Source organism: Furipterus horrens, unplaced genomic scaffold (genome assembly GCF_987537825.1).
Source record: "Furipterus horrens unplaced genomic scaffold, mFurHor1.1.pri manual_scaffold_1, whole genome shotgun sequence".
NCBI classification, from domain to species: domain Eukaryota; kingdom Metazoa; phylum Chordata; class Mammalia; order Chiroptera; family Furipteridae; genus Furipterus; species Furipterus horrens.
In genome coordinates this window covers 190,383,073-190,406,110 of record NW_028327171.1, presented here as the reverse complement: position 1 = coordinate 190,406,110, position 23,038 = coordinate 190,383,073, and the positions used below count along the sequence as shown (strand labels likewise).

Below are 23,038 nucleotides of genomic sequence, written 5' to 3'. Positions count from 1 at the left end.
AGGGATAATAATGGTACTAACCCAAGTTGTTTTGAGATTTAATTGAAATAAAGGATGTCAAAAATGCTTAGTGTAGAGCTTGACTTTGATATGTGCTTAACAAGTGTTAGTTATTATTATATTTTATTCTTAGAACTACTTATTGCTATTTCTTTTTATGAAAGACAGGATATGTTTGTATTCTCAAACTGTAGATTCCTTAAGGGCAAGAACTATATTATATTTTTAACTCCCAAACCTAGCATATCTTTCACAATATAGTCAATGAGTATTGAGGTTAGTTAAAATGTTTCTCCAATAAAATAACAAGCCTTTTAGTTTATTTGTTTTGAGATAGTTTTGGAAGTACTTCTTTTGATTTGTTTAGAAATTTTATAATGAAATAGTTTTAAATATTCATAGTTGTACAGAATGCTTTACACTGCTAAGTAAACAGACATGGATCCTACCTTCTGGAAAATTAAAGATGGTTTTTGATTTTTAAATATTTAACTTTGGGGCAAATGATTTGTTTACTTTTATATTTCAGAAAGATATCAACTTCCTCCTTGGGGTTGACTTCTTGACAATAATATTAACTAATGTTGTCTGATACATGCTGTAGCCCTTTCTTCTCAGAGTACAGATTTCATAGAGCTGCCAATACTACTATATTTTTAATCAACATAAAAATGATATTACTAAGTGACTGGATATCTGAAGCAGTAAAAAATGACATGTGCAACTATGATTATTATTATTTTATGTCAAATATACCTCATGTCCTATGTTTTCTACTTAACCCCCAAATAGAATCCTTTTTAGAGAGAAGATGAACTTCCTCTTTCATCTCAATCACTACTGAACACATATACTTACATGTATGATGTGTACATGATGGAAATAAAGTAGAGACATCTTCTGGTAGCTCTTACTACTTCTAATCCATATGTCTACCATGGACAGCAGTTTTTGCAAATCTGAATCTGCTAAGCCCACAGAGTCAAGCCTTTATTCCCCCTCTTTTAATATCTATATTTGTTATATGCTGACTCTGCATATTCTGAAATATGTCTACTGTTCAAAATAAAGTTATTTCATCATATTTTGGAAGTTAACTTCTTATAATAGTTTTATACTTTGTGGTAAAACCTAGTTTTATCCTTACTTTATGGAGGTAGCTTGGTTTGTTTAAAAATGTAATTGTATCAATTCTGGAATGGAGTGTGCCTGTGAATTAATAGTACTTGCAATGGTAGCTACCATTTATTGAGTGCTGTATCAGTTAAGATGACATTTTCAGTAGGGAGCTTAAACTGTATAAGTATCTGACATCATAAGAAGTCTAGGGATACAAAATCCCATGATCTAGTGTCATGAACGACCCAGGTTCTTCCTATCATTTTTGCTTTGCTACCAGCATTTTTCATTGTTAGGTTTCATACTTCATATTGCAGAATGGCTTCTGTAGTTTTAAGCAGTGGGTATAAACAAGGGGTTTTCCTTCCATAAGCGAGGAAAATCTTTCTGAGAGGCTTTCAGCAAATTTCCCCTCAAGTTTCATTGGTCAAAGGATTACACAGCCAGCGCTAGTTGCAAAGGAGGCCAAGAAACCAAGTATCTGGCAAAGGAAAGACTGTGATTATTTATCCCATTAAGTGGAGTACATTGCCACATTTTATAAAATTGGAGTTCTATTAGCCAGGAATAAGGAAAGAGGTATTAGATATGATTGATAGTTTCTATGTGTTAGGTATTGTTAGTAGCTTTACATATATTTCACATTAATTTTCACAATGGTCTCTTGAATCAGGCGCTATTAGTCTCATTTGATAATGGTGGAAACCAGTGATATGAAAACTTATAGAACTAGCTCTGGTGAAATCATCGCAAGTAATGACAAAACCAGAAGTCACACACTCTTTTTGAAAGCCCACCTTCTTTTTAATGCCTTACAATGCCTCTCTTATCAAACTGTCAAATTTTCCCCATTGCTTTTCCTGCCACAGTCCCAAGGTCTCATTCTGAGAGTGAAAGTGAATATTCTGCTTCCAACTCGGAGGATGATGAAGGCGTTGCACAAGAATACGATGAGGACACTAATAAAGTCATACTGAGCCCAAAGATTCAAGCTCAGAATAGAGTAGTTTCAGCTCCTCTTTGCAAAGAAACACCTTCTAAGAAAATGAAAAGAGATAAAACAGTAAGTGAAAAGAGAGACTTAAACCTTCCAGAAAAATAATGTTAATACCTCAAAGATATGCTACCCTAAGAGATTCAAATGGGGGAATCAGCATAACTGGTTTTCTCCACTTTTCTATATTTGTCAGCCTCTCACATTGATTCCCATGTATCTTTATTTCTGCGCTTTCTGTCTTGCTGTCTGTGTCCCTGTTTATGTAATAATACATAATATATGCCGAAGGCGCTGTTTCAGTTCAGTTGTATAGTTATATAGTTTTATTTTTTGTAACATTGTTGATACATTCAAGTCAGTGTAACCAATAATGTGGCTATGGATCCATGCTGAGTTGTTCAGAAGAACACTGTAGACACCATGACTTGAGAAAAGGCTGATTATTCTGGTGTTCTGTGAAAAGATTCAGAGTAGGCTAGGAAGCCTGCTACTTGAATGGCTTCTTATCCCTTCCAAACCGCTGTGGAGGTTAGCCCCGCCCCAAATCAATGGAACAAGTATAAACCATTTTATTGGATTAATAGTAAGCAAGTCTTTTTTTTCACCTTGCTGTTGATGTTTTCCTCATTTTCACAGTACTTCAACCGTACTAATATCAAAGGATTTGCTCGGACTGTGAGGCAAGACAAAGGTTCTGATATGGAAAACCCCGTTTTTTAAAGTCCAACTGAAAATTATATGTTGGGACTTAGGGATTGTTTTGGGGAACAGATTACATCAATCAAGTCATTTCTCTAGCTTTTATGATCCTAAGAGCTACTCAGTTTTATCACTATAATTAAATTTGCTTAGTCCAAAATCTATGTTATTGCTTTAAATAGAAAATAGTGACTGCCAAATAAAGCATTCCACATATACTATTTTATACTAATATTACTGTCTAGCTTTGGTATGAGAGAAATATCTGAAACTGAGAACTGACTTTGCATTTTCAGACTGACTTAGTAGAAGAATATTTTGAAGCTCACAGCAGTTCAAAAGTTTTAACCTCTGATAGAACACTGCAGAAGCTAAAGAGAACTAAACTGGATCAGGTAGGTTGCAAGGAATGTTACTTCCTAAATTTTTCTTATTGCAAGCTAAAAAATGTATTACATAAGTAGCAAATTTAAAAAGTAAGTGTACATAAGCAGATCTACTATCCAGATCAAATGAAACACAAATTAATGTGGCATAACTTGCTTGTTTCATTATATTAATACTGAATGACTCACTGGGTTAGAATTCTATTTGGCATAATGTAATTGTACATTTTTTCCTTCTTATTTCTACAGAATCTATAATAATTATTAGGGTCAGTTTATTTGATATCCATGTACCATTAATCTGTTATTCCTTTAACCCACATATTTACTGAACCTCACCCTGATCATAAAATAACTGACTTGACTCTGTTACAGATCTTGCAAAAAGCAAGAGGGCGTTTTGCTTGATATTATTGAAACCATGCTCCGTGCAGTAATGTAACAAGTTACTATATACTACGGTTGCAGTTTCTCATTTTATAAGAAATACCATATAGCTACACTTGTTGAGGCTTTGACTTATACCTTCCTAAGAGAGGCAACAGAGCCATTCAAGAGAGAAAAACCTTTCAGTAGAAAGTGAAGTTGGTAATATAAGAATAAATTATTACTGGCTCAAAGAGTATTAAGATTTATTATTCTCTGCAAGCTAGATTTTGGTGCAAATTTCTAAGGTGTACAGAGTTTTGGCAAGAGTTTTCAATCTATAGAAAAGAGGAAAATATAGGGTAAGTCTATGACTTGGATGACATGGTGCTGTGTGGTTTTTGTTTTTGTTTTGTCATCTGCTTTATTGGTGTGGAGACTTAGATTAAAGAGTAGCTGGAAACATGTATCAAGAAGCCAAATTGACAGACAAACAAGCAAAACTGAACCAGAAGCATGTAAACAAGGAGCAGACTAACAGTAACTATATGGGAGGGGGGTGGGGAAGAAGAGGGATAAGAAGGGGAAGGGTCTAGTTAAGGAACTAGTATAAATGGCCCATGGACATGGACAACAGGGTGGGAATTGACTGTGGGAGAAGGGGTGGGCAGGGTGGGGGGAAAGCAATGGGGGAAAAATGGAACAACTGTAATAGAAAAACAATAAATAAAAATTAAAAAAAAAAGAAGCCAAATTGTTCCAAGGAAGTGACATCACTAACATCTGCTTAGTGCATATATTTTTATACAGGGGTGGGCAAAAGTTGTCCATAATAAATAATACAATAATTAGTAAATAATAATACAAGAGTAAACTGTTTTGCGTACTCACAACTGTAAGCCTACTTTTGTCAACCATGTATGCGATGTAAGGAACATAGAAGAATGATAAATGGATCTAGGGTCAAAGTAGGGCTACATGGGGCCTAGGGGCAAAAAGACCTCTAAGAGGATGAAAGAAACACGTGTTACCATGAGGAAAGGGAAGGACTTTCAGTAATTGTGGACATAGCTAACCAGTGCAATCTCAGCAGCATTTATTTCTCATGTCCGGTAGGTCAGCTGGGGGTTGGCTAATCTAGGATTTGTTCCATATATCTGAGGCATGTTCTTTTCAAGATAATGTTATAAAAGGAAGAGAAGTGGAAAAACACAAGACCTCTTAAAGCTTTGCTGTCAAACTGGCTCAGTGTCAGTCACTCTGCCTTATTCTAGTTACCACAGCAAATCACATGGCTGAAAAGCAAGGTCAAATAGGGAACTAGACTCAGCTTCTTTAGTGGGAAGGACTGGAAAGTCACATGGCAAAGGGTATAGATATGGAGAGGAGGGAAATTTGGGGGCCAATAGTGCGATTCTCTACAGATACTAAAATCTGAAATGAAAGCTGATATAATGTCATGGATTCCGACCAGCAGGGTCCGCAGCGTTGCAGATGAGGGGGAACAAATGCACACGGACTCAGTGAATCCTGTGGAGAAAAGGGAAAGAGTGGCCACCCTCTACGTGAGAGAACGCCTCGACCCTTGCGTAGATAGGCTTTTTATTACCGTTCTCAGGGAATTACATCCAAGAGAGTCATAAATTATCATACTAGAGTTACTTTAAATGGTTATAGCTTACACATAAAAAAGAAGATAATGTTGTGCATGCAGCGGGGTGATAAGAATGGGCAAGCTGGCCACATCCTGCCCTTGAAACAGCTCAGAATAAACCTTAGGAAGTTACTTCAGGGTTATATGCTAAACATCTGTTGTTCTCAACTTCAGGGTGAGAGGGTTTTAGCAAAAGCAAGCATAAAGTAGCCTAGATACAATGCAGGCCTGATTCCCACAGAGAAGCCAATCTGTGGGCCTGGCTCCTGTGTGCCGCCTCGCGCCTATCGGTTTTCCAGACCAGGACCGAGCTACATGCGCCACTGCCATGCAGACCGGTTCCCTATAAGATAACATTCCAGAGTTCACAGTCAAGTGTGAATGTGCTCTGATAATCCGTTACAAATGACTACTGGGAAAATTTCAGGGCTCTAAATTTCAGAAGCAATGAGAAAATTGTTTAAACTACTTAATAGTTTTACTTAGAATGTCCTGTTTCTCTAAGTATGTGGATAAATAAAAATTGTACAGGCCAGAGTGCCTGGAATATTGATCGCAACTCTGGTCTTCAGTATTAAAGCTTTTTGCTAGAATTTTTATTTCAAAAAATGAGCTGATTCACCAGCATGAGTTTCCAAGTTTTGAGTTCAGGGCAATGTATCTTTCTCAGTTTATTTATATTATTGTTTAAAAAACTTTGTGATACTTATCAAAGTTAAAGAATTGTTAGGAATAGCTTTTGGAAGAGCAGCAGTGATAAAAAGTTTATTTTACTACTAATAGTGGTAAATTGTAAAGAACCTTTATTGTTTTCTGAGAATTAATGTTTTAACTGTGACCTTAAGCTTTTAGATTTTTTTCAAATCCATAGGTTTTTAAAACTCTAGATTTATTGTCAAAGCTGAGAGGCAGGTTTAATCATCTCTTTATGGTAATGATCTTTTTAGAAATTAAAGCCTTATATTTTGAATTTGTAATTATGTAAATGGTTCCAGAAAAAATCTTAGCAAATTCCTTATTGCTATCACATATTTGTACCAAAGAATGTTAAAAATTTTAAGAAAACAAGTATTTAAATCATATTTGAAATATAATGTGTATTTAGTTGATGCACTCATTACTGAACTAATGGCCTCTAAACTCTTACCTCTAAGGAAATACTTTTTGTTTCAATTGATTTGAAGTATGTGATTTGGAAGTGATTTTCTTCCCCCTACCCCTTTTTTTTAAAGGAAAGTTTGCGTAATTTATTGAGCAAGGTTTCTCCTTCCTTTTCTGCTGAACTCAAACAATTAAGTCAACAATATGAACAATTATTTCATAAATGGATGTTGCAGTTACAGTAAGTACTGTCATCATTGCAAATCCTTGTAAAATTAATAATATATATTTATATAAATCTGCGTTAAAACGAAGTAATATAACATTCAATTTTCTTTTTGTAACAAACTTGATAAATATATTTATATATAAAAATTTGAAAAGTAGGTGTTTTTCAATTTTATGATGATGCAGATGTAGAAATGTCATTATATGGCTCTTAGATATATTTTAGTTTTCAAGAAATTTCTCTTTTCTGAGTTTAACAGACGTGAAAGCCATTGGTAAAATAGCCTTTCTTAGAATTATGTTATGCATTAAAAATTTAAAATTAATTTGTCATGATATATCAATTAGATTTTAATCCAGTTTTCCATAGTAAGTTCCTATAATGAAAGAATATGTATTTCTTTTCTTTTAATCTTATTTTATATACATACTATAGACCTTTAGAATTTGGTGAGATCTGTTCTGTGAACATTATTTTACTATTTCAAAATTATTTCTTAGAATATATTTTCAATTTTATAATTTTTCATATACTTCATGTTAAATTTTAAATTTTAATTAAAATACCTAGAAAAATGATTAAAATAAAAAACAGTGATTTAAAAAAAAAACTATAGTCACTTTTATACTTGTATTTAAAAGGATCTCAGTATAATGGGATTAATAAGAAGGCATGTCCACCAAGCAGTAGGAACATAAAAATTGCCACAGTTTTTCCCAGTTGATCATGGTGTTTTTTTGTTTTTGTTTTTCCAATAATAGGTCAGGTTATACTAGTAAGAAAATGATTATCTTCCATGTTACAACCTTAGTTCCTCCCAGTAACTATGGTCTATTTGTTTTAAATTTATAAAGCAGCTCTTCACTCTCTTCCCATTCCCCAATCCACCAATTCCTCCTTCTTGCAGTATGTCAACTTTAATAACTTGATTTGCTTTGCTTCCTAGTGTATACCTTGTAGTCAACTACTTGATAGCTCTCTGAATTCCCTTGCTGCTTTTTCGCTGCTGCTTCTATCTTGCTAATCTCTACCTTTGGGGTTATCTCCCTTCTGTTCTTCTATTTCTAGGCTATCCTGCATTGCTACAGAGCATCTCATAAATAGGTTCTGACTGACCTCCATAAACAATCATGGAGTTGAACTTTAGCTTGATCTGTAGTGCACCGCATTCTGCATCACCTCGTTCACTCTTTTGGCCTCGGTTGCTTTCGTACGTGAATAAGTTCTGAAACTGTATCTCCAGCCCAGCGCAGCCCAGCCCAGCTCAGATCTCACTCCCCAGCAGCAGACATGGATATCTGAATACTGGAGGTTTCCATGTGGATGTCCTATAAATAATTCAGTGTACATAAAATTTACTTTCCCACCTGCCCGTGCTGCCTGGCACAGTGAATGTCACCACATTCATGGAAAGTTGCCTGTTCCAAAAATTGAATTCTTCAGTATTCCCTTTCCCTCACCTTCCCCTTCTAACTTCTCTCCAAATCCTGTTGATTTGACCTATGAAGCTTTTGACACCTTACATTTTTTTCCTTGACACCTAATTCAAGTCAGTTTTGTCTCTCCTTATCCATTCCTTCCACCCAATCAGTGTGATCTTTCTAAAAAGATCATGTTACTTTCTTACTTAAAACCTTTCTGTTTACAACTAACTAGTTACTAATAAATACTTAGCAGTCCTTGGAATAAAATCTAATTGTCTTCATTGACTTACCCAGACTTTTGTGACATGGCCCACTTTAATCTCTCTTTCCAATTTAATCTATCAATTAAAACTCTGCTTCAGCCTGTAAAACTTTTTAGTGCCTTGTACCTACCATGTTGTCTTTACCTCCTGGCATCTGTCACTTAAAAGTATGAGCTGGAGAGAAAGCTATTAAAATTGGAACTCTAAGTTTGGTGTACAGATCATAAAATTGTGCTTTTACCTTGTACAAGTTAGGAATCGATATAGTTATTTAGCCATCCCAGTTCTTCCTGTATTCTCTTATAAGCTTAAATTAAGGAAACTGGTTGATTATATAATTGGCAATAAGAGGTACTGAACTTTAATTTCATGAATGCTATTTTTCCTAACAGCCTGGGGTTCAACATTGTACTTTATGGTTTGGGTTCTAAGAGAGATTTACTGGAAAGGTTTCGAGCCACCATGCTGCAAGATTCCATTCACATTGTCATCAATGGTTTCTTTCCTGGAATCAGTGTGAAATCAGTAAGTTTCAAAAATATTAAAAGAAACAACGTCTCCTTCCAATTTATACCCCCATGTTAATGAGGATGCTACTTCTCATTCTGGAATATTCAGTATTTATTTCTAGCCTTCCTACTAGTAGGATTGCAGAGTGCTTAAGATCATGTGCTTGGACTCAGAGGGCTCTAGCTCTGAATCCCCATCTTTAAATTTCCTACTTTGTAACTGATAATGTATTAAATCTTAGGGAAAAGTTAGCTTTGTGTACCAAATACTAACAGTACTTTCCTGAAGGACAGGATTATGGGGGACTTCAATTTTATTATGCTTTATGTCACTTTGGTACTCTAAAAATAATAAAAATATAAGTAGTACTTTCATGTTTTATAATACATTTATAGGTTATTTTTACTACAAATGCTCATATTTCTTCACCACTTGAAAATTAATATAAACCTTTTGGGTGCTGGATATTCCTTTCTAAAAGTGTCCTTAATGTTTTTTTATTGTTTCCTTTGATAAATGTATAGTTTTCTAATGTTTCTCATATTGTTGGGGTTTTGGGGGGATTTTTTTGCATCCTTCTTGTATTATTTTTGCTATTCCCTGTTTTCTTTCTTTTAACCATAACTTATGTAAAAAAAAAAAAAAAAAAGAATATGGATTTACTTAAGTACCTGTAGAATTTTTAAGTGACTTTTCATGGTTGGAAATCCAAATTTATTTTTAATTTATAAAAAAGAATTGAATTGCTAGTTGTATTTATCTTATATGACAGAATAAGTTATAATGATATACCTCTTGCGATTTTATGATGTAGATCCTGAATTCTATAACAGAAGAAGTCCTTGATCATACGGGTACTTTCCGCAATATACTGGATCAGGTAGACTGGATAATAAACAAATTTAAAGAAGGTAACATAAAGTAGATGCTCTGGTTTGAGGGTGAAGCTAAGCATACACTTATACTTATTCATGTATTAACACACACAAAAATGAGGATTATTGTAATAATGTCACTTTTCTCAGTGCTGATTTAGATTACTCTGAAATACTTTGTTTTCTTTTTATGTGAACTTCACTAGTTAACAGGAAAGAATTTCTCCTACTACCTTGAATTTGTATAGCCAAAGCTTCTTATTTCAGAATAATTTTCAGGTTTTATTTGGTAGTTGTGAAGTGCCTGCAGTTGATTGGTACACTTTGTCTGAAATATTTATCTTTAATATTTTTATAAAACATTCTTACTTATTCTGAGTAAATATCACTGCATTTCAGTAATTCCATATACTAAAATCTGGGATGAAAAAAATTTTTTGTTACTCTTGGTGTAAATGTTCTGGTTATGTGAGCATTTCAAAAAATTAGAAATAAAATTATTCAGGCTCTAATAATTATCATTAAGTCATTGCTTAAGAATTAAAAGGAGTGATTGATTATGCTTAACTCATTTGATGGACAATTTTGATATTGTTTGTATGCTTATTAAAATAGATGCCTAAGTCATTTCATATATATCCATGCATATACTATATATCATACATGTTATATATGATATATATTTGTCATATAATTGTAATTATATACAATTATATAATATAAATATACTATACTATTTATGTGTAATTTATATGTTTACTCATTTATCATTTAAATACCCTTGGCTGGTGGCTTCTAGAATTCAAGGAACCTTAAACTTTCAAAATGTGTCATCTCAGAATCTTGGTCACTATATTGTCTTTCTTGTCCTATACCCAGTGCAAGAAAAATTTATTTATTCTCTCTAAAATGCTCACCCTCCATCATAACTGCCAAATGTCCAATTTCTTATCAGATCCTAAGAGACTTACAAATGGCTTTTAAAAATGTATAGGACTTCTTCCATCTTAGGAAAAAACTTTTTACCTTATTGTGCTGCCCTTTCAAACTATTTTATTTCTCTCTTTCAATATGATTTTAGGGTTTTTGAAGCCAGTGTCCTGCCTTCTGCATTTTATCTATGTCCTTAATTTCTTGTTTTTGTATTACCTGAAGATCACCTATAATTTCCTTCTTATTAAACATGTTGGCCTTAACTTTTCCTCTATCTTGGTCTCTGTAGTAATTGAAGGTGTTGGCAGTTTCATACTCTGAATTCTTTCTTTCTTTCTTTTTTAAATCCTCGCCCGAGGACATTTTTTTCATTGCTTTAGAGAGGGCGGGAGGGAGGGGGAAGAGAGAGACAGAGACATCGATTGGTTGTTGTTAGGGTAGTTGGTGACGGAGGGTGTGAAAGAATTCACAAGGAGAAGAAAGTGCAGAGAGTAAAGTTTATATTCACTCTCCAAGAAAGGAGAGGGCCATGCTGTGGAGAGATACACCAGCCCACATTGTTTTTTAAAATATATATATTTTTGATTATGCTGTTACAGATGTCCCTATTTTCCCCCTTTACTCCCCTCCACCCAATATCCCACATTCCCTCCAGCAATCACCCCTATAGTTCATGTCCATGGGTCATGCAGATAAGTTCTTCAGCTACTCCATTTCCTATACTGTTCTTAACTTCCCCATGGCTATTCTATAACTACCTATTTATACTTCTTAATCCCTCTTTTCCCTCAATTTCCCCCTTCCCCCTCCCAGCTGATAACCCTCAAATGATCTCCTTATTTTATGATTCTATCTCTTCTGCCTGTTTGTTTAGTTTGTTTTTTTGATTCAATTGTTGGTGGTTGTGAATTTGTTGCCATTTTAATGGTCATAGTTTTGATCTTCTTCTTAAATAAGTCCCTTTAACATTTCATATAATAAAGGCTTGGTGACCATGAACTCCTTTAGTTTTGCCTTGTCTGGAAAGCACTTTATCTGCCCTTTCATTCTAAATGATAGCTTTGCTGGAGAGAGTAACTTGGTTGTAGGTCCTTGCTTTTCATTACTTTGAATACTTCTTGCCAGTTCCTTCTTGCCTGCAAAGTTTCTTTTGAGAAATCAGCTGACAGTCTCATGGGAACTCCTTTTTAGGTAACTCTTATTTTCTCTTGCTGCTTTTAAGATTCTTTCTTTATCTTTCACCTTTGGCATTCTAATTATGATGTGTCTTGGTGTGGTCCTCTTTGGGTCTAGCTTGTTTGGGACTCTCTGTGCTTCCTGGACTTGTATGTCTATTTCCTTCACCAAATTAGGCAGGTTTTCTTTCATCGTTTTTTCAAGTAAGTTTTCAATTTCTTACTCTTACTCTTACTCTTACTCTTCTCCTTCCAACACCCTAAGATTCAAATGTTGGTACATTTGAAATTGTCCCAGAGGCTTCTTAGCCTATCCTTGTTTTATTGGATTCTTTTTTTCTTCTTGCTGTTCTGATTGAATTATTCTTTTTTATTTTCGCAATCACTGATTTGATTCTCAACTTCATCCATTCCACTGTTGGTACCCTGTGAATTTTTCTTCATTTCACTTAGTGTAAACTTCATTTCTGCCTGGGTCTTCTTTATGCTGTTGAAGTACCCGGTGAGTTCTTTGAGCATCCTAATAACTATTGTTTTGAACGCTGCATCTGATAAGTTGCTTATCTTCATTTTGTTTAGTTCTTTTTCTGGGGTTTTGTTCTGTTCTTTCATTTGGGCCACATTTCTTTGTCTCTTTTTGGTAGCCTCCCTGTGTTTGTTTCTGTGTATTAGGTTGGGCTGCTTTAACTCCCTGTCTTAGTAGCATGGCCTATTGTAGAAAAGTGCACGTGTAAGTTGGATGGGGTGGAGCTTTAGATAATCACCAGGGTAGGGCAAACCCCTGCCCCCCGACCCCCCCGTGTGAATCAGATTAATGGAGTCTCTGATATGATGTTCCTCTCTGTGTCTCTGTGTGTGGGGTGGCTCAGAAAGGGGACAATTCTGCTGCCTGGCCTCTGGAGTTTTGTCCAGGAAAAACTGTCCCCTGGCACTTGCCCTGATGCCAGATATTTGAATTTCTCCCCATATGTCACTGGTGTTCTTCCAGCTACTGCCCTGGTGTTGAAGCTCAGAGGGAGTAAGTCTGCATAAGTCCTAAGTCCATTTCAGGCCCTTTAATAAGAGGAGACTCCTGAGAATCCTGCAGTTTCTTCTAACGCCCCAACCTCCACTTGTTTTTATAGCCAGAAGTTATGGGGCCTTATCTTCCTGGCACTGGAACCCTGGTCTGAGTGGTCTGGCCTGGGGCTAGGATCCCTCGTTCCTGAGATTTTCCACCTGATTTTTATCCACCACACACACATGGGTTTTGCACCACCCCTTCCATTTCCTGCATATCTGAGTCTCTGTGTATCTCCACCCCTCCATTCCTCCTACCTGTCTGGATGAATTTGACTTCTTTAATTCCTTGGTTGTCTGACTTACATACAGCTCAATTTTCTGACCACGTGGGTATACTTGTTTTGTAGTCTAGTTGTGATGTTGTGCTGTGGTTGTGCTAGGAGGAGAGCTGTGTTTACCTGTGCCTCCATCTTGACTGGAAGTTCATCTCCCAAATTCTTCCTTCATTGACTTATAATACTTTACTGCTCTCACTTTCCTGATTCCTTGAGCAGTGTCCTAAACCCCTCTCCTCCCTTTCTTGTCTCCTTTGGCTTTTATGATAAGAGTTTTCTATATTAACTTTTAATGCTTAATAAGAATTCTCTCTTTGTGTCTGTGTGTTTCCCTTCCACTCCCACCTTGCAATTCAACATGCACAGATATACCTCCAATCCAACATGTATCTGTTTTTTAAAAAAGATTTTATTTCTTTCTTTTTAGAGAGAGAGGGAAAGAGAATGAGAGGGAAAGAAATACTGATACATGAGATATATCGATTGGTTGCTTCTCATGTCCCCTCAACTGGGGACCTGGTCCGCAACCCAGACACGTGCCCTGACCTGAAACAAACCGACAACCTTTCGGTTCACAGACCGGTGCTCAAACCACTTACTCACACCAGTAAAGGCATCTTGGGTTATTTCCTTTGCCTTATTTAAACTACTTTCTTTATGGTTGATTGAAGTGCTAACCATTGCAGTGAAGTCTCATCACTCCAGTCCTTATTGATTTTCAATGAATTTTATTTTTTGAAGGCTTTAATAATGTCTTACCTGTTTTATGAATGACTGACATAGCTTCTCAAATAAATTGCATATCCCTAAGCAATAGTTATTTTTGTCCTTTGGTATATTCTTTAATCTATATTGTGTATAGTAGGAAATTCACAAATACTCACTGAAAATAATTGAATTTTCTTTCCTTTTAGATTCCTCTTTAGAACTCTTCCTTCTCATCCACAATTTGGATAGCCAAATGTTAAGAGGAGACAAAAGCCAGCAAATTATTGGACAATTGTCATCTTTACGTAACATACACCTTATAGCATCTATCGATCACCTCAATGCTCCTCTTAGTAAGTTAAATATTACTATTTTTCTTGAAATTAATTTTCTTAATTTATCACATTTTTATTGTTTTTTTAGTACAGTTTTCTTTTGTTGTATCTTTAAAGACACAGTTTGTCAAAAATCTAGGTGTCCTCAGTCTGATTTTGAACACAGTTGGAAATAAAATTTCAGGTTCTAAGGGAGGTATTTTACGCCTAGAGCTTCATGGAAGAGAGGAAGACCCACCTGTTATCTTGGTCTTTTTGTACTTGTTGTGGTGTTGCAACATTTATTTTATGCATTTTAATTCAGAGATGTATTAAACAAAATGTTAAATTATTAAAACTTTTTAAAAGAATGTCTTGGTAGCGCTAATATATTTTAACTTGTATTTAATATACCAATGTAGATTCAGATGTTGATTGACAGTGAAATTAGATTGTCAGATACTGATTTGGATGAGAAAAATGACAAAAATGGAAGTTTTCAGGATTTGGTTTTTATTTAATGCTTTTTCATTCTTTCCTAGAGTGGAATTTAGTAACATGACAATAATTAATAACATGAAAATAATTTGTAATTTTTAATTTCTTTGATCATGTGCTCTAGTGTGGGATCATGTAAAGCAGAGTCTTTATAACTGGCTCTGGTATGAAACTACTACATATAGTCCTTATACTGAAGAAACCTCATATGAGAATTCTCTTCTGGTTAAACAGTCTGGATCATTAACACTTAGTTCCCTGACTCATGTCTTACGAAGCCTTACCCCTAATGCAAGGTAAGAATGGAAACTATAGTTTCTTTTTTAAAAAGACTATTATGTTTTAATGGCAATAGTAAAGTTCCTGTTTAGTCTGAAGGATTAAGAGACTAGTAGTAATAATAGTTGCTAGTACTGGGTTATGGCATAGACTGCTCAGTAATCGTCATTTACCAAATTGCCGAATAATAAGCAGGAGTAGTAACATTATTTTTCTTTTATTTTTCTTTTTTTGTTTTTTTGTATTTTATTGATTATATTGTTACAATAGTTCCAATTTTCTCCCCTTTACTCCCCTCCCCCCAGCATCTCCCTCCCCCAGCAACCCCCCCCCCCAAGTCCATACCCCTGGTTCGTGAAAAATAACTATCCCTCCCTCTCAGATATTAAGACCCTTTGTAATCTTGTAAAGGACAATGGGCGAAGGTCTTAAGCTCCTCTAGCTGCTTCAAGCTGGACATGGTCATCGTCTTACCTACCCTTGGGTCCAGAAAACCCTAATAATAGTGGGGGTGTGGAGGGGAGGGTGGCCTTCCCACATGGGGAAGGATCGTGCAGACTCCAGGTCAGTTGGCCGTCCCCGGTCAACGGCGTGCTTGGTTTAGCAGGCTGGCATCCTTGTTGTGTTCTGGGGGCAACAGATTTGGCAACAGGGTTAAAGGACATCATTCAATCCATAACCACTAGATGACAAAAGGCAGGGATTAATTTTTCAATGTCCCACATTAGGGAAAAGAAGGGTTTCTTTGGAGGAAGGTGTGCCAGGCACAACATTATTTTTCTTAATAGATTTTTTATATTTCTGAATAAGAGCATCTCAGTAATCATTGGGAAAGAAAAGAATTTTAATGGACTTTACTTAAATTTAATGGTTATTTTTAATTATATATGAATATTATGATTCAAACACATGTTCCTTACATTTATTCAACTCTCTTAAACCTACGTAACTTTAACAACATACGTATACAGTACCACAAAATCCTGCGATATAGTGAAAAATCCGCGATAAATAATTAAATATAATATTTTAAAAAATCCCGCGATACAGTGAGGCCGTGATAAGTGAACCACGATATAGAGAGGGACTGGTATCTGAATTAATAAAATCTAAGAAAAACTGGATATAGCATAAGGCAGCAAAAAAAAAAAATTTATGAAAATTAACCCGTTGAAAGAGGCTTTTAGTAGCAACCCCCACCCCCACCCCCAAAGCATAAAATCCTAGAACTGTTTTTAACAAGATGTTGAGAATAGGTAATTGAGATTTGAATAGATAAAGAGAAATACTGTGTTCTTGGATGAGTGGGCCGAATATTTTAAAGGTAACAATTCTTTCCAAGTTAGAAATGTATTAGACCTATAAATTAATCAAAATGTAAGTGATTTCTGTGCTTTAAATTAAATAGAAAATACAAACATAATAAGCAGGTGAGACTAGGAAAGACTTTTTTTCTTTATTTAAAGTGTAATGAGGGAAGTTACAGAATAGTCCCAGATATATAGATTATAGCATAGGTAATATAATCATTAATATTGTGATAACTTGGTATGGAGTCAGATGGGTACTTGAAGCAGGGGAGGACCACTCTGAAATGCACATGATTTTCTAACCACTTTGCTATACATCTGAAAATCATACAAAATAATCCTGAATATAATTGAAAAATAAAAAATAAAAAGAGCAATGAGGGTACATTTATGTACAAGATGGCATGGTACTTTCACACTTCAATTAATCTCCTCTTGTGCCAGACACTCTGCATGATAGATTAAATGTAAAATAACAAAAATAAAAGATGTAGCCTGACTCAGAAATATGAACATCTCCATGGGACAGAATCATAAAGCAGTGAAAGAGTTGAAGCCACAGCCCAGCTATGTCCTGGATCTAGAAGCCGCATTGGCAGCCAGGAATTGACTTATGTGGAATAACAGTAGTGTGGCAATATCACTTATTGTCCAAACCCCAGACATTCTTGTTCAGGATAGATGTTAAACTGGACAGGATGATAGATGTAAAAATTAAAAGCATGCAAAATAGGACTTACTGCATAGTGTTAAAATTTATATAGACAGGATGGGCAAAAGTAAGCAGGTTTATAGTTGTGAGTATGCTAAACTGAGTTTATTCTTGTATTATTGTTAGGTAGCAGCTAGGAATGAGCAACTGGAGGTGAAATAAAGCAGGGCCCCTGCCCAGTGCAGTTGAATTAAGAACTTAAAACAGGAGGCTAGAAACAAAAGGGAGACATGTCTCACCCGTGGATTCAGCACTCCTGAGCCTGGTCCGATAAGATTGCCAGGTGTTCCAAACGTCACAAGCAAAAGTATGATAGCACAGGAGGAGAGCCCTTGAAATTCTGTGTGTATCATCTCCACTAGCTGGGAAAGAAAGCCTTTGTAACTGTCCCAGGGCCTGGAAGGGAGAAGAGAAGGGGAAACCGAGAAACTGGCTAAGTATATAATCCTTGAACCCTAATAGTCTGTGCACTCAGATTAGCTGAGTGCCCACTTGTAGCAGAGTGCTCAAGTGTATAGGTACCAAATTTACTAGCAACTTTATTTCCCCTGTACATGGGGCATTCGATTAGCCAGGTGCCCGCTTGCAGCTTTGTGCTCATATGTTATTTCATAAACTTGCTATCTCATTCCCACCGTACATGTTTGTCTCTCGCCTGAATTCTTCTCTTGTGAGCAAGACAAGAACCGAGTATAGGTAGCCCCTGACTTGAGTCTCCTTGATAACATTATTATGTGTTAATTATTGTATTATTTTCCATACAAACAACTCTAGACCCCCTTTTGCCCACCCCTGTATATATGTGTGTGCATACACGTACAAAAAATAAAATTTTTAAATGTAGGTGGATATGAAAAATTCCTAATTTAGAATAGACCTGACCCTGGAAAAGAAGGAAGGGGAATAGATAGGAAATGCTGTACATAGAAACTTTCAAATAGAGCTTAGATTTTTTTTTTTTTTTTTTTTTTTGCTAGCAATTTCTTTTCCATTTATTTGTTTCTCTTTGCTTTTAAAAAAACTTTTTGTTTTGAAATAATTACAGATTCACAGGAGGATGCGAAGAAATGTACAGGGAAGTCCCAGAACCTCTTTCCCCACTAGCCCTCATGCCAACATCTCACACCAAAGTACAGAATTAAGCCTAAGAGACTGACATTGGTCTGATCCATAGAGCTTATGTAGATTTCACCATTGATACATGCTCTCATTTGTGTTTGAGTGGGTGTGCTTGTGTGTGTGTGTTTAGTTCTGCAGTTTTGTCACAGGTAGCCTTGCATAAATACCACCAGAATCAAGATACTCAACTGTGTCATCACAACAAGACTCTCTTTCATGTTAACCCTCAAATGCTTATGAATTCTGTTACTTTATAAACATGTTTTAGTACACCTGCCAATAAGATTAGCATTGTGTTAATATTGAAATAGGTATTAAAGCGGTATCTAATCAAAATTTTTGGTGGTATTCAGAACAGAAAAAGGCTATTCAATTTTACTGTTACATTGTCTGCTAATGGACTACTGCAGGTTGCTATGTAGAGTTGGGGACCCGTGCAGCATAAATACTCACAACGTTAAATATCACACTGACTACGCTAAAGCAAATATTTTTTAGTTTGGCGTACTTAAATGTGTGCTAGCCTTTGATACTTTAAAAAATATATATATTTAAACTACTTTGAAATTTTGGTTTATTCTGAAAACCCCAATAATTTTGTATGAATGTGACTGGTCAAAAATCTTAACCAAAATGTAGCTGTGGAGTTAGTGGCAATACAGTTGACCCTTGAAAAACACAGGTTTGAACTCCACAGGTCCACATTTTTACACTCAGACTTTTTCCAATAAATATATAGTCAGCACTCTGAGTCCCCTTGTTTCACATCCATGGATTCAATCAACTGCAAATCAAAAGCAGTATTTTCAGTCCCAGGTTGGGAATCTGCAGGTGCAGAGGACCAACTCTATGCATTGTTCTACACCATTTTATAAAAGGACATTGAGCACCCTTGGAGTGTGGTATCCGCAGGGGGTCCTAGAACCAGTCCCCTGAGGGTTGAGGGACAGCTGGGACTCAAAAGTTGTACATGGATTTTCAGCTACTTGAGGGATTGGTTCCCCAAACCCCCTCATTGTTCCAGGGTCTACTGTACTTAATTATGAAGTGGTCCTTTAGATAATGCAAAATATGCTTATAGTAATTATTTTGTAGATTATCATAAAAATTAAAACACAGAGGTTTAAATTTTTTGCTGCACCAAGGACTCCTGGGAATCTTCGTTTGTATAATACTACTTCCAACCCCATAATTCCACTTGGTCCACTCTCCTACAGAAATAATTCAAAAGCAGTAAGTGAAAAAGTGAGGTGTAAAACAGTTTATATACCATATATAAATGCATGAATTTATGTATTTCCACTCTGTCTCTATCCACAAAGCTTTTAGAAAACAGCATACACAAATATGACTTCCTCCTCAAGTGTTAGTGGTTGTTATTATAGGGCTCTGGGGTTGATATTTTCCTTATTAGATTTTATTATGTATTCCAAGTTTTCTATAGTGGACTAACCTATTGACTTGAAAAAATAGTCCTAGGTTTTCTTAAAAGGAAGTAAGCTTTTCCTTTTTAAGTAGGCCAGTATATAATGTTCCTTGGAGAAAGGAACAGAAGCTAATATAGACAAGCCAAGTATTTCATAGTCTCTTCATGTATTTTACTACCAGCTGTTATCTTTTGAGGTTAACATTCTGGATTTTAATTCCTGTTTTTGTTTTTTTCCTTAGGGGGATTTTCAGGCTGCTAATAAAGTATCAGCTGGGTAACCAGGATAACCCTTCTTACCTTGGTATCCAATATTTATGATATTAAATTGTGTGACTTTTGTTTCACCCCTTAAATTCCTTTTTCTGGTATCTAAAAATAGCACTGCAGTTTTTCACTACAGTGAATAAACGGTTTGCTCTGTGATCAGTGTGTCTGCCATGTAGCAAAGGTTGTAACAGTCCTACAGATGCACTGCCGAACAGGCTGCTTGTCAATGTGTATTGCAAAGCAACTCCAGCTTGCTTTTTAAATTTCTTATGTTAATTATGGATATGTGTCTACCAGTTACATATATTTCCTACATTGGGCATCTTACGAGATTTTCCTCCCTTTGAGTAAAAATAATGTAATTTAAATATTTTAATAATTGTACAGCCCTCATGACTTATTAGCTCCCTCTTTAAAGTCAGTTTTATTGGGGAATGCTGTTGTTAGGATTCACAATAGTCCAGTGTTTGGCATACCACCAGAGGCTGTCCTACAATACGGCCTTTAACAAAACTAGGCTGTCCTGAACCCCTGGCAATAGAATTGTGTACCTTTATACCAAAAAGGCCGGGAAAGCACCACAGTCTGCATGTGGCATGTGCCCAGGCCAATTTCGTGGAGTTTGTGCTATGAGGCCTAAGGTTTGAATGAGGTTGTCTAAAACGAAAAAACAGGGCTTATGGTGGATCCATGTGTGGATCCGTGACAGAACCAAGTGTGCTTTCCTTATGGAGGAGCAGAAAATTGTTGTGAAAATATGGAAGGCACAAGCACAGAATCAGAAAACTAATTAAAAATATAACTTTATTTGAGTAATTAAAATAATTAAAAGCCTAAAAGATTATATATTATATGATAAAATAAGAGTCAGTTTTATTCACACTATTTAAAACTGCCCACAGGGTTATGTAATAACTTGATCACAGTGGACTTTTCAACCAATCAATTTTGTTTAAAAAATGTAAGCCACAGTATTCTCTATTTTGCTTCTTCCAGAGGTACTTTAAAAAAACAAAACAAAAAAACTTAGTCATTGCTTTGAAATACTGTGGCCACAGCACTCTTTTTCTGTTTTTTGGTATGGGTATCCTTACACGGGTCATGTCTTAAATGCTGACTTATGTTCAAATCTCCTTTTGAATCTTCAGGACTTTCTTTTCAAGATTTCTACCAGCAGTGTCGGGAGGCATTCCTTGTCAATAGTGATCTGACACTTCGGGCCCAGTTAACTGAATTTAGGGACCACAAGCTCATAAAAACCAAGAAGGTGAGACTTTGCTATTATAGCATTATATTCCAGGAATAACATATCTTGTTTACTTAAGGGCAAGTATGCCTTTGACTGAGATCTGATTATGGGACTGAGGTTCCATGATGGAGTACAAGGATCCATTTAGGCACTGTGCCATTTGAGTTCTGTAGAAAGACAAAGTAGAACTACTTGGTTTTAGAGCAGAGCATAAAACTTAAGTTCTAGTCTAGAGTAATAGACCATTAGGAATATATTGTGAGTCAAATAATTCGATTTCCTTCTCCCTCTCTCCCTTCTACTCCAGTCATTAATTTGGTCTATTTTTATTGAACTCTAACATATATCTTATATTGTAAAAAATATTAGAATATAGCAGTAAGAAAAACCTTTTCTCAGAGCTTTAAGTCTAGTGGAGGAGACGGACATGTTCAATAATCTCACGCATACACAGTTTTACTGTGATAAGTCCTGTGACCAGAAGGTACATGGCTGTGAAAGAGTATTAAAACAGTGGAATTCAACCTGTTTGTGGACATCAGAAACCATTAAGCTGAGATCTGAAGGAAAACTAAGTTATAACTAGTCAGGGAAGGGAAGAGCATTTCAGGCAGGAACAGCATGTAAAGAGACCCTGGAACAAAAACGTGGCCAGCATGGCAGAAGATCAGCATGAAAAAGTAGTGATTTAAGGACTAGACCATGTATGACTTTTGGGCCAGGGAAAAGATTTTAATCTTTATTCAACAATAATGAGAAGACATTAAAAAAAAAAAAATTGTGTGCTGCAGAATTTTAGTAATTAGTTTATCTGTGCCATGAGATAAATGAAAATCATTGGTCTAAGCAAGAGCTCATTTGGTGATATGAAAACAGTGGCAGTAGCTAGGTTGGACCGGGTCGAGGGAAGAGTGAGGAAATGGAGACTATCGACAGCTCTCCTGGAAAGGTGCAGAGGTTGCGTGACAGTTGAAAAAGAGTCTAGTGAGGGTTACTTAAAAATAGGAGATACCTAAATATATATATATATATATTTTTTTCCCACTACCTAAATATATTTTAAAACCAATGGAAAGGATTCATTTAAAAGGGAAATAAAGGAACAGAAATCCACAGTGTAAGACCAAGAGCGAGCAGGGGGATGAAGAAAATAAATAACCCACCTATTAACCCTTTCGTCTTTTCCACTATGAAGTGGCTTAACCATAAATTCCATGTATTTAAATAAATATATGTATGTCTGTGTGCCCTTTTCCCTTAGATTTTATACTTCTAGATATAAAAATATGAAATCCATTTTTTAAACCTACAATAGGATTCAAATTTCTCTCTTACAAATGACCAACATCCAGGGTATTCTTTTATCTTTTAGGGAACTGATGGAGTGGAATATTTATTAATTCCTATTGACAATGGAATATTGACTGATTTTCTGGAAAAGGAAGAAGAGGAGTCTTGAAGCTATCCTTTGCTCTTGAATATTCTGTGGAAAGGTTGTTATACTCCAGCTGCCACTCCTCTAGTTGAAAGTGTTATGTTTACACCCAACATCAGACTTTTTCCAGTGTACAAGATTTAAAATTGGGAGGGGGAAATGTCATGAATTAGCATCTTCATTAGTCTGGCTGGTGTACCATCTCTAGGACTGTGCTATTGAGTGATCCTCAAGTTGAAGAAAATGTGCCTTTTGTTCATTACCTCTCTGGAGATTCTTGCTGGAATGAACAGTGTGCTCAGGGACTCTTTGGAACTGGATGTTTTTGAATTCTTTTATACTAGAGATGATCTTACTCCTAATTTTTTGAGGGCCTTTTAACACTCCCAGAGCTGATTGTTTGCAAATATGCTTGTTCCAGAGTGTGGAAGTACAAGGACATTGGCATCGCATACATCTGCTTTACTTGTTCTGTGTGGTTCTGTGTGTCAGAACTGATGGGTGAAATGGAGAAGGCACATCATCTGTTTCTGAACTGGCTTAACAAAAGGTGTAAAATTGGGGAAAAGTAGATGATCCAGCTTTCTCCTTTTGGATGTAGGATACATTTTGGGGTGGGGTGGGGTGGGGATATGGCACTGTTCGGTTGG

The 23,038-nt window shown here is 35.8% G+C and overlaps 1 protein-coding gene and 1 pseudogene across 1 annotated transcript in view; both read left to right on the top strand.

Moving 5' to 3' along the window:
• ORC2 (origin recognition complex subunit 2) overlaps window positions 1–22,861 on the top strand; it is a 40,487-nt gene extending 17,626 nt beyond the window's left edge. The window contains exons 9-18 of the mRNA XM_090282432.1: window positions 1,989–2,182; window positions 3,112–3,210; window positions 6,454–6,563; window positions 8,631–8,763; window positions 9,563–9,659; window positions 13,983–14,129; window positions 14,713–14,884; window positions 19,677–19,738; window positions 20,853–20,971; window positions 22,326–22,861. Of these exons, the coding sequence (XP_090138558.1) occupies window positions 1,989–2,182; window positions 3,112–3,210; window positions 6,454–6,563; window positions 8,631–8,763; window positions 9,563–9,659; window positions 13,983–14,129; window positions 14,713–14,884; window positions 19,677–19,738; window positions 20,853–20,971; window positions 22,326–22,412 (1,220 nt within the window). The 3' untranslated portion in view covers window positions 22,413–22,861. The remainder of the gene's footprint in view (window positions 1–1,988; window positions 2,183–3,111; window positions 3,211–6,453; window positions 6,564–8,630; window positions 8,764–9,562; window positions 9,660–13,982; window positions 14,130–14,712; window positions 14,885–19,676; window positions 19,739–20,852; window positions 20,972–22,325) is intronic.
• On the top strand, window positions 19,748–20,627 carry LOC150022488 (large ribosomal subunit protein eL34 pseudogene; annotated as a pseudogene).
• Window positions 22,862–23,038: the final 177 nt, after the last annotated feature.